Below are 12,072 nucleotides of genomic sequence, written 5' to 3'. Positions count from 1 at the left end.
CGATAGGTTTGGCTTCTGTGCTCGGCTGGTCGAATTGCTTCTTGTGCGGCGCCTTTTCGCTGGCGGTGAAGTTGTCGACACTGGTTGCGCAGCTTGCGATACGCGTTGTGAGCGCAGCCATTCGAATGTGCAGCTCTTTTTTGTCTTCTCACAATTACCGCACGATGCTAGCGGCCCATAAACGTCTGACAGGTTAGCTTGCGCGTTAGGTACCATCGACGAAGGCATGACTTACCACTATAATGGAACACCGTAGGGGTTGCTCCAGATTTGCTCGTTTCTAAAAGAGTGTCTTCTAGAATTGCGGCGTCGCACGCTCTTTTCCCTTTTCGACATTGGTCGCAGCATCTGTTCTGTTTCCGACTCGTTTTGGACGGTTTGGTGGCTGCCATCGCCCCCGAAGATGGCGACGTCCAGGCATAATCGAGGAACGACTTTGGTTGCACGTCCACGAAGTTCATGGCTGCTGCTCGGATTGTCAGTCGAAAAGAGGGAAAAGCACGAGAGGTCTGCTTATGCAAAGAGGCAAGTGCGTTGCTGATATGCACACCCCGCGTCGCCGGCTAGGACCCACATCCCAACACAGAAATGCGGGGAAAGCTAACGCGTGGCAGGGCACAACGATGCTCAACGCAAGCTTCAGTCCGGCTCATCACTGACGATTATGGATGCTGCACGGCCGTTTCTGTCGATCGAAGCTATTCTATCATATGTTCCTTGTCTTGAGATGCCTGTTTCTCCCCAAAGGAAGCACTGCCTCTTCCATTGTAACGGCATCCAGACAGCTCACGGGACAGCTTGTACCGGACGCTCGGTCTCACCTAGGCACTATTCTCTGAGCCTGCAGCCATCCTTGTTATAATTGGTCCCTCGAATGGCGATCGGACTGTTCCGAAACTTTCGAGGCAGGCTACTTACGGAGAACGAGCATCGGATCGGCCCACACAGGCAGCCACGGACGGGTTTCAACGTCTCAGCCAGCACGAAAGACCACTCGAATCGCAGTTCAAACGACAAGTTCTTTACATGTTCATGCGCCATATCCGTTCACGGCTTATCTCTCGCCCATATGCAACCCTGTATGGCACACATGACGCTAAAAAGATGTGGGGGTGTGATGTGCACTACACTCATAGCACAACTCAAGGTTTCTCGACCCAACATTACGGTTTTGACGTTTCTCAAAGATTGAACCAAGAGAGCAAGGAGATCGGCCGGTCCTCAGGGTGCAATTTGACGCGAGTTTCGATATGAAGACAATGACGATCACGTCCATCCGGCCGAATCCGACAAAACAAAACGGACCGACTGCATAAGCAGAGTCACCCAACATGACATACGATCAAGCCCCCAAGGCTTTGTAGATCTGCGTCTCAACGTCGAACCACAATCCAAGCACTTTGGGATCGCCAAACGGCAGGATCTGACTGCAAACGATCCCGCCGACTCCCTTCTCTCTGTCACACCACCACCAGCAGTTCGGAAGCCCAGCCCAGAACCCAGTACTCTTGGACCGACCAGTCGGGCCTCCGTTGGACAGCATGAACGTCAGACCCCAGCCTTGAGGAGGCTTACCCTCCACTGGGTATATGTCTGGAATAGCGTTTGTGAGCTCAGGCTTGGCCGCCGGGATTCCCTGACGACCAAAGTCGGGGAACTGTGATATCTGATTCGTGAACATGAGGTCTACCGTCTCTTTCTTGAGAAGTTGGACGCCGGTCTTGGCCGACTTTCCGTCGTTGAGGAGCGTTGCGATGATTTCTTAAACTCTGTCAGTGGTGTCGTATACATATTGCTTTATGGGCAACTTACGCGCATAGTCTGATGGTGTTGCGAAAGCACCTGCGCCTCCGCTGTTCAGGATGCCGCCAATCTCGTTGCTCGAAGCTTTCAAGGGCTTGAGGAGTAGATGGTCTCGCTCGACCAAGCTGCCATCTTGGTTTCGTTGATGCATGGACGCCAGCCGCTTCTTCATATCCTCGTTGGGGAACATGGTTATGTTCTTCAACCCTAGCGGTTCGTAGATGTTCTTCAGGCAGTAGTCGTTTAGCGACATGCCAGTCATGCGTTCGAGAGCCAGGCCAGCGAAGTCGATGTTTACGCCGTACTGCCAGCCCTCACCCGGTTGGAAAGTCAGCGGCTGAAGTATGTCCTTAACGTCCCCAGAGAACTCATCGAACCCGTCCAATACGGCACACAGAGATTCGTTGAAGAACGTGTAGCCGAAGCCAGCTGTGGGTCATGATTAGTGAAAGTATTCAACTTTGCAAGGACGGCCTCGTACCGGTATGCGTCAAGAGCATTCTCAGTGTTATCTTCCTCTTCTTGTCCACCAGGCTACCATCCTTTTGCAACACTTTCGTCTCTTTCAACTCCGGAACCAATCTCTCTATCTCGTCTCCATCATCCAAGTGTAGCTGTCCTTGCTCAACAAGCTGCATGCAGGCAAGCCCGGCGATCATCTTAGTGCACGATGCGATCCAAAACACGTTGTCGAGAGTCATGGTTTCGTTGCTTGCAACACCACGTTGACCAGCGGCGTGCGCAAAGAGTTCTTCGCCATCTTTCCCTACAACAACGACGCTAGTTCCTGGGATAGATGTCTTTGGATCCGCACAGGCTGCATCAACGGTCTGCTTCAGGTTTTGGACGACTTCAGTGGGCAGCGGCATGGTGAGATACTATAGCGGTACGGGTTTACAGAAGAAGTGCTTCGCGTATTCGGTAACACAGTAGGTGCTGTCGGTATGTACTTTTGGTACATCTATATACCAATACATGATCTGCGGCACCGGACGTGCGGGCGTGCGGGGTGATTGCCATTCGGTGTCGACATCGGGTACTGCCCCTCACGTCGCACATCGTGACAAAGCCTAAAACATTGGCAACGAGACTCCAGCCAAAAGCTCCAGCCATGAAGATCATCCTTTAAGTTTCGTGCGTAGGTAGGCCAAAACGAACGCGATGTACGCTCTCGGTTGGTGCGGGCTACAGCGCGCGATGACAGCTAGCGTGCTGAGCTGGAGCTCGGCCGAGGCTTCTGCAAGCATCCAAGCGTACCTAGGATCTGGAGTCGTACTATACTACCATCTCCAGGTAGGTCGCGCCGAAGACTTGAGTGCTCACCGCATTTGTCTAGCAGCGGCAGCGCTTAGCTGGCCGTTACCAAATGGTTGCTCAATCTGTCTCGACCCAGGTAATCACGAGTTACTACTACTACGTCTGTTCCAGTCCGATCTGACCTCAATATCTGTGCATGCAGGCTATCCTGTTTTCACAAAGTGAAACTGTGGTTTGATCACGAGTTGCACTTCCTGCTCTGTGTACTTCCCATGATATGCCCACATCCAATGTCTTCGCCATGAACAGTGTAGAAGCAGTCCCCTTCTTCATGACCCTTTGAGTAGTGCGTAGACGATTCATGGTCATTCGCGGAGTCCAGCATGGCCCCCTTTGCCTCCATAGCGATACAAGTCAGGTCGTGCGCGAGTGGTGAGTCCTTTCTTCCATCTTTCCAGACCTGTCGCAATCCGTTCCTAAGCGCATATCGATCCCAGCCATTCTTTCCTGCATGGCGGACACCCGGTTTTTGTAATTGCCCATGAATTCGATGACAATTAGAACAATGTTCAGGCAAGTAGCGATTGCCAATGATACGAAAGGGCGTACAGCCATCGGCCCGCCAGGAGTAAGTATGCCCGAGGCAGCGAAAGCACTATACAATGTACAACCAGTACATATTGTAGGAGGAACAGCGCTCAAGTATGGATGAGTGAAGGGGTTGGCGAAGGTTGTGACATTCGGGGAACCCAACGTCGAGACATCGTAAGTCCTATGAGGTCCTAATTCTTCTTGATCTTCTGTATCGCCTGTCTCTATATCTTTGAATACATGCCATCCCATGCAGAGGACGAGGCCCGCCAGTTTGACGATAATGGCTAGCATTATACCAAATCGAATCGGAAGGACCGTTGTCCAGTCTGTTGATCCAGGGTTCTTGCGATGCATATTCGCTCCGTAAGCTATTATGAAGAGAGCGAGAATGACTAGCGATAGACCAAGCTTCTGTGCATAGCGCCATGGGTAGCGTTGTATAATGCTTCTCCAGAATCTTTCCTCGTTGATCGTCCCGGAAACGTCAATTATTGCCGGATCTACTCCGACCGCACGTCGAAAATACGTATCCTTGAAGAAGTACCAGCCCATGCAAGCTCCGATACCAATATAGACTATGAACGTACCCAGAACGCCGGCGAGAATGTTCGAGCAACCGATGGCCTTACCTGGATAAGGGTCCATCGTCCAGTAATCAAACGAGTGAGAGAACGTGAGCCCTCCAAGAAGAATTGCATATAGACCGGGTATGTAAAGGTATCGCCACGGTATGTTGTTGTGGACTTTGAGCGTTATGCGGTTTGATGGTAAGGTGTCTTTCATGGTTGGATGTGCGATTTGTTGTGATTGGAATGATCTTCTGGTGAATTCAAGCACTTAGAGAACATGAGCATTAGTAGTGCGTTTACAAGGAGGTGCCGAGATACCGGAACGCCTGTATGAGATCTCCTTCATACGTCATCTGACTCCTCGAAGAGTACGCGCGCCTATGAAGGATGCAGCTTGGATAAAGGCGGCAATGCGGCAATGCGGCAACATGATATCGCGAGAACAAAGGAGATCAGGCGACTGGTATTCGGGTAGGTCGGTGGCCTCGGGTGGTACAGGCGCTGCAGGCTCGGCGCATTCCAGTTGGTCGCATGTCGCAATATTCGAGATAGAACCACGACCCCAACTGCAAAGCTTATCCTAGATCATGGTACACGCTTGCTCATAGGCCGTCAGCCCATACGCCAGACGTAGAGGTGCGCGTACAGTCGTCAAAGGTTTGGTGGTCGCACAATGATCTCGAGATAGCGATGGGCGCCCCATCTGGCAGCGCCAAGCTAAGCAACACCCAGTTGGCAGGTACAAAGCCACAAAGCCCGCGGAGCGCGACCGTGTCACTAAATTAGTTATGTGCGTTCGCGTCTTCTGTCACTACGTACATTTACTGCCTTACTCCGTTACAGCTCGACGCAGCGAAACCTTCGCAAGCCTTTGTCGCGGAGAGGAGCTTCAGCCGTCACCCCTGCATCTTCGTGCGCACACACACAATTCCACGAAAACTCTTCCTCAATCCACCACCAGGGTAGTGGGATCAATGAAAAGCTCGAAAGCAGACCAGCAAAAATTGCCCCGCCGAGATCCCCGAAGGAAGCTCGTAACAGTCCCATACCGCGCTGTGCAATGCAGACGAGACTGTTAGATGAACCCAATCTTTGAGCTGGGTCATCGCAAGAAGGTAAGTATGCAGAATAAAAGAGGAGGGAACAGCGGTATTTAAGCACTCAGAAGAAGGGCCAGTGCTAGATGCATGTGACCTTTGCACTAGAGAAGGCTGACCGCTTTCTGGCGTGTGCGGAAAACACTGCAGTGGTCCAGCTCCACCGGGCATTGCTTCCGGGTGGCCTAAGCGGTTGTGTTCCGTCTCTGCCGAAGCGGCCATCGTGAAGATTCTCCTAAGCTTTTCCAAGGTCTGCTCTTGGCTGAACGTCATAGAATGTGGAAGAGCGATGAATTCGATGAACAATTTTCACACGCGTCGGCCAAGAGTCGGCATCTACGATACGATCGAGCAGACGGGAGATCAGATCGCGTAGACGATGGAGTATAAGTTGTTGGTCGCGGTGGAACCGCAGAGCCAAGTTACATCTAACCAAACTCCTTCAGAATGATCTTTGGTGGTGCAGGCCGCCTTTCTCTCCTTGCGTTCGCATCGTGCGTCTCGCTTGGTAAGGCAGCGACACTGTTTGCCGGTGGGACAGTAATCGGCTGGGACACTTCGGCCAATCATCTCGATATTATCAGGAACGGTTCTGTGTTGGTCGAGAACGACACCATAACCGCTGTATTCTCTGGATCATACAACGGAACTCTACCGGCTGACCTGGAGGTCGTCGATACCACCAACGACATCATCTCCCCAGGCTTCATAGATACTCATCGTCATAGTTGGCAAACGGCCTTCAAGACCCTGGGATCGAACACGACCTTGATGCGATACTTTGAACGCTATGGAACCGACTCGCCCGCCAATACATTTTTCACGCCCGAGGATGTGTACATTGGCCAGCTCGTCGGGTTGTACGAGGCCCTGAATGGCGGTGTCACTACCATTCTGGACTACCCTCATTGCACCTGGTCCGCAGCGCACGCTATGGCGGCGCTGAACGCGACGTTCGAGAGCGGTGTTCGGACTGAATTTGCCTCTAGGCATCGACACACACTTCACGTTCTCGTCGGATATACTGACACAAGCGCGATTGTGGCTCCAGAGTGTCAGGAAGATCTTCTACCGCGAAGTTGTTGATCGACGCCATCTTCCCGCCGAGAATCCCATGTCTGTCAACCAGGCTTTCCTTCTCGCGACTCGCAGCGGAGCGCTCGCACTTCGACGATCCGACATTGGTATCCTGGCACCTGGAGCCAAAGCAGACCTACTGGTATGGAATGGGCGCGCTCCAAGTGTACTTGGCTGGACCGATCCGATCGCTGCCATTATGTTGCACGCGAACGTAGGCGACATCAGGCATGTCATGATTAACGGAGAGTTCAAGAAGCGAGACTGGCAGCTAGCCGTAGCTGGATACACAGCGCTGCAAGACCGCTTCTTGGAGAGTGCGAAGAAGATTCAAGATCACTGGAGGGAGATGCCGCTGCCAGTTACCGAGGGTGAGGCAGACAACGGAGTGGCTTTTGAGAAGCCGATGATGGCAGATATAGAGAGAGGTGATGGAACTGGGTACGGACCTTTGTTCGTGTAGCGCGACCTTGGGTATACTTGGGATAGATAATGACTTGTAATGTAGATGCTTAATTAAGAACATAGCATATAAGACTGCTGTTCACGGGCCCAGTCTTGTTTGACTCGTTCGTCTCCGGTATGACAGCGAAACGTGGCAAGAGCCTAGTACTTTCCACAGGAGCCGTGGATACTATGAGTGACACCGCTAGTCTTCGAAGAGAGTTCGAATCGCCCGTAGCCATTCATCGGGATTGTGCTCCTCCCTCGCCGCAGGTATAGTTCTATGATCGTCCCATAGATTACCTATCTCATGCCAATACATCTCACGCACATCCCACACCCCTAATCGAGACCTCATAGCACGCAAGAATCGCTTTTTTTTTCTGGAAGCGAGTTGCTTTCTATCCGGGATCGAATACTTAAGCTGAATGAGTGTGATCTGTAACGCCTTCTTGACCCGTAATAGACCTGTGAGATCTTCCCAAACATCCTCGTTGTTGATGAAGCTGTAGCCGCTGTAATTCTCATAAGTCCAGTCATCCATTGAGATTCGATGGGTTCTTTCGTACACGCGGCTTTCGTCGAGTAGAAGGTTGAGCTGCTGTAGATGCGGAGCGTTGGCGATTGCATTGAGAAGCTGACGGATCGCCTGATTTGGTGAAAAATCCATCCGACAGAGGCTTGGATTGATGGCGTTTGGTTGCAGATCGTAGTCAGATGCGCTCGACAACCGATGCAGCCGGTTTTGAAGGTGGTCGACGTATCCCCGGAACGGTGCTGGGATCGTGAGCTCTTTGAGATGACGAAAACTAGATCGGGGAAGGTAATCTGGGATGCTGCAAGTCATGATCTCGGACATGCATCGGAACTGGTTTTCGCCATATAAGACATTCGTTGCCTCGGCGTGAATTCGCGTACAAGTGCGTAACAGGGCAACACCAGCCGGTTTGTCATCGCAAGACCGAAGACTGATGGTAGGGTAGCGAGATAACACGATAGACCCCGACGATACGAGGGCGAATCGATATATCTCTACCCTAAGCTCCGCAGGTAGCGAGAGGAAGGGTGATAAGCCCCTGCTAGTACTGCCGTCTTGAGAAGCGTCGCAGCTTCCGGTAGGGTTTGATTGGGCCATATCGTTGGTATTCGATGTAGGGTCAGTGTAGTTAATTGTAGTGTTCAAAGATGTATAAGGATCGGACGCGACGGAGAGTCTTTAAATTGGTACCAGAAGAGATTTTTAAAGGCAGTGCTATTTGGTAGCGAAAATATATTCTGCCTCTGACTCACATCGCTGTGTGCGCGAAGCTGTACTTTAGTAGGTAATGTTACTTCTGTACTATGGTACTCCTAATAACCTATCGCAACGAGCGACTTACAACTTCTAAAATCTATATGTACCTATCCAATTAGGTCCTCTTGAAAAGAGAAGTATTGTCAAGTCAAGGAGCTTGGTAGCAAGAAATCTCCACGTGTACCGGCCGTCCAATACCTCTACGTACATATCGACTCACTTGTCAGTGCGTCGTCTTTCCAGTGTGAGTGCAAAGATGGCTCTTTGTACAACCTGTCGAGATTGTGGGACGCACAAACACTCATGGGCCGCAACACCCGCTTCCTGAAGTCCGCAAAACGTGAAGTTCAACGCAAATGCCTCTCTCATTGTGCCTTATACCATCAAATCCAGCGAACTAGCCCCAATTCTAGGGGTAGTTGAAGGGCAAACAGCATTGAAAATTAGCATTGAAATCAGGAATAGAAGGATCTGCGGACATTAGGACACCGTACGACAGTCTGATATGGCGAGGCTTACGGGCAACCCAAGGAATATCGCATGCAGGCGTGTGACTGGATCGGGAACAATAGCCCAGATGCCATAGGAGGCAAGGTGGACCAAGAGGGGTACAGGGAGAGCTAGGAATACTCGATTGGTCGTTGGATGGGTGGCAGAGGCGAGTTTTGAGAAAGCGGCGGAGGTAGCTACAAGGACTATCATGAACAACTGTATATGCTTAGTGCTTCCTCTGGCTATTAAGAGCGAGTATGCGCTCAACTGGTAGTTCCAATAAGCAGATCGAGTATATTTGCGACTCGTCGGGTGTGCCGGATAGGGTGACGTAAATGCTCAAAATGAGCACAAAAAAGATGCACATAAAAGCTATGGTTCCCAGAACGCTGGTGATAGTATTGTCATCACCGCCGGGGGTGGTGACCGGTCGGTTTGGCGAGCGTGCGCCTGTCTCGGATGCGGGAGGTGTAGCTATCGGGGTGGACATCTCGCTGCTGAGTCGTACCATGCTTAAGGAAGTCACCCGCAAGGAGGTGATGAAGGGAGATGGGATAATCGATGGCCGGAAGTCGGGGACTTTGACTGTGCCATACATTCTTCAAAAATTCCCGAGGGTGCTGTTCTTGGTAGCGGGAGGCTTGCGCTTCGCGAGGAACCGCGGGTGGGCCAATGACCCTGCGCTCAATTGCCAGCGATTACACGGCGAAGAGGCTGCATTCTCATAGCGTGCACGTCTTCGAATGCGCCCACATGTATTTCAGAATTCGCTGTGGTTCACCAGAGACCAACAAAGCTACAATGTTCCACCGCGAACGAACTAACGTCCCTCGCTTGGTACGTGTCATAACCTGTGCTGCAGTCTCTTCCTTCATAAAGTCTCGTAATGCTAAACGACCGATGACATGTACTCCAAGCTTGCCTGTGCAGCGGCCTTTACCTCGTCATCGAAATCTCCTTGAGACAACTCCTCCAAACGTCTCCTCCAAAACGACCATCGCTCAGCTCCATTCTGGAATTCCCTTGCTTCGTCTGGCATTTGACCCCTTGACCAATCCCCTAATCCCTTCGTCACAACTTTGTCGTAGATTTCGCGCCCATTGTACTTGAGCATAAATGAGACGGCGGGAATGTGAAAGTCCAGCTTGATTTGATCGTAGGCAGTAGCTTCATCTGTGGCAAGCTGCTCGTCGCTCTGGTCGATTTCTTTCTCGAGCGCTCGGATGATGAGTTTAATCATAGCCTCATTCATCTTCAACACGTGCTTCGCAACCAACTGGGCTTCGATATCTTTTCCCTTTAGATAAGATTTCCGTGCCAATGCAAGCAAGGTTGCGTCGGAATACTGCCGGCAAATTTGGCCTGGCTGGATGTCTGCGCCAGTGCTCTCGTTCCAGGCCATGCCAAAGTACGGGAATTTTGCCCATGTGAGCTGTTCTCCCACATGGTTAAGAGCCTCGCCTTTGTGGATCTTACCCGGCGCCTTCGCGATCGCATCCAGTAGCGTAAAGATCTCCGGGACACGTGTGGATGGCCATTCCATGAGAGCGTCTATGATAACTCCCCATAGGTTATCAACAGCCAGGAGATGATCAGCATAGCCTCCTAATGCTGGTACAGGCGAGGTGGACAGTGGGTGTGTCATGGACAATCCCGCCTCATCTGCAGTAATGTGGCCATCGTGGTATGCTTTCAATGCGTCGACCTCCGTAGCAAGCCAGTCGCGAAGGCTCGGGTCATGGCTCTCAACAGGACGCTGCTTCTGTCGCTCAAACCATGCAGGGCTGACATTGTGCTCATCTTCACTGGGTAATTCGTAGCTGTCGTAATATGACATGGCGGCGTTGGGTTGAGGTTGAGAAACGTTCCACACTTCAGGGTATGCTTCGCCTGTAAGTGCACTGTAGGAGAACGAGCTGCCTTGTAATCATGAGTTCTGGGCTACGCCTGCGCTTTGTCCATTCCTCGCTCGGTTTGGCAAAAAAGCGCGGTAAGTTCCACGGTGCAAAAAATGGCGAAAACATACAACAGCGGGGATTCGCTAGTGGTCACCCACCTAACTACTAATCCGCCGGTACACTGCTTGTATATGGCTGAGCGGACGGGAAGCCTAATTCTCAGTGTCCTATGGTCGTATGTGGAAGAATGGACGGTGGTAGCGGTATATGATGACGGTTGGTGACTACGGCGGCAAGCAGACGGAAACTGGCACGTAGCATGAGCCGCAGCAGTATATCCACCTTTTGTATCAACAAGTAATGTGTGGTCGGAGATCGTAGCGAGGATGGAGAAACGCAGTGGATTGATCGTATGAACAGTCGTACAGCGAGGAAATGTGAGCGCTGATTGCGAACGGCTTCGGTGACGCATGCAGGGTGCTAGATTCACAAGTAAGCCAGAGGGTGACTATAGAAAGCTTGCAACATCATGTGTAGTTGTCCGAGAGTGTCGACGCAACAATGGGGAGGAAGAGGAGGAGAATGAGGCTGTTGGGTTGTGCTTGCAACGAGCGGCGCTGGGCGCGATGGGGGCGATGGATTGCGGCACAGTTAGGAGGCGTCATCCTTGTGCGCATGTAGGTGCGCTTTTGTTGCTATGGCACACCTGAGTCACTTTTCGTGTGTCGCAAAGGAGATGCGGTGGCTGATGGAAGTATCGCGACGTACACGACAGAAAGGCAGTCACGTCGTGTGGGTGATTGCGACGCGCTACGCGAAGAGCCCTGGGGGCGTGTCGCGCCCACGACGTCGAGATCGCCGCTAAGCAACGGGGTCTACTTCCGCACCGCGCTCGCTCTTTCTTGGAAATGACTGCATCTAAAGCTATCACGGTATTGTCTCATACTCACACCTAACAGCGCCGTACTGGGGCTGCTGAGGTGCAAGTGGCGTGAAGCGCTGATGTATGGACACAGCACTATTGTAGGTAGCGATGCCTCAACTGCCTAGTAGTTCATTTGTAGAGGTCTACATGTCTCAGTCAGACGGTCTATACGACACTTTGCAGCAGACTTCGGAAGCAACATGTACGATGTCGCTTTCTATCCTAAGTTCAATATCATTGAGTATGCAAGATAGAGTATTGAGCCTGTCTATGACGTAAACGTCGTAGTTCGACTTGGCTACACCAGTATCAATATGCGACATAGGGAAGAAGCTTCAGTCTCGCGAATTGCTTCGTTTCTCCGCGTACGATTCAAACTCCAGCCCAAGAAGGTCAGGATGAGAAAGCTCCACATCCATAATGTGCGAACGAGCCCGTCTCTTCTTCGCCCTTAGCCCCACCTCAATCAACGCCGTACACAGATCCAGCGCACGATTAAAGGCAAGTACTACTAGCGGGAATACTATTACCAGTATGCAGAGAGATAGCACGAAGCTTTTCGCATTGCGCTCAAATCCGAAGATATTAACTTCTGCCGAAAAGTACTGAAGGGTCACCAAGG

General features: G+C 51.5%; 3 protein-coding genes across 3 annotated transcripts; 1 reads left to right on the top strand and 2 right to left on the bottom strand.

Annotated features, from left to right (window-relative positions):
- Positions 1 to 1,342: 1,342 nt before the first annotated feature.
- J4E92_002014 (uncharacterized protein) lies at positions 1,343 to 2,672 on the bottom strand (the record flags this gene model as incomplete). The annotated part of the gene is made up of 3 exons (XM_051493420.1): positions 1,343 to 1,761; positions 1,813 to 2,232; positions 2,285 to 2,672. 3 exons carry the CDS (start codon positions 2,670 to 2,672, stop codon positions 1,343 to 1,345), a joined length of 1,227 nt encoding a protein of 408 aa, XP_051356651.1.
- Positions 2,673 to 5,767: 3,095 nt separating this feature from the next.
- On the top strand, positions 5,768 to 6,860 carry J4E92_002013 (uncharacterized protein; the record flags this gene model as incomplete). The annotated part of the gene is made up of 2 exons (XM_051493419.1): positions 5,768 to 6,284; positions 6,310 to 6,860. The coding sequence occupies 2 exons, from the start codon at positions 5,768 to 5,770 to the stop codon at positions 6,858 to 6,860; spliced, it is 1,068 nt and encodes a 355-aa protein (XP_051356650.1).
- A 2,656-nt stretch (positions 6,861 to 9,516) lies between these two features.
- J4E92_002012 (uncharacterized protein) lies at positions 9,517 to 10,464 on the bottom strand (the record flags this gene model as incomplete). Its single annotated transcript, XM_051493418.1, has 1 exon — positions 9,517 to 10,464. The coding sequence occupies one exon, from the start codon at positions 10,462 to 10,464 to the stop codon at positions 9,517 to 9,519; it is 948 nt and encodes a 315-aa protein (XP_051356649.1).
- Positions 10,465 to 12,072: the final 1,608 nt, after the last annotated feature.

This window comes from Alternaria infectoria (genome assembly GCF_024043175.1).
Source record: "Alternaria infectoria strain BMP 0036 chromosome Unknown scaffold_2, whole genome shotgun sequence".
NCBI lineage: Eukaryota > Fungi > Ascomycota > Dothideomycetes > Pleosporales > Pleosporaceae > Alternaria > Alternaria infectoria.
This window is presented reverse-complemented; position numbering and strand designations above follow the sequence as displayed.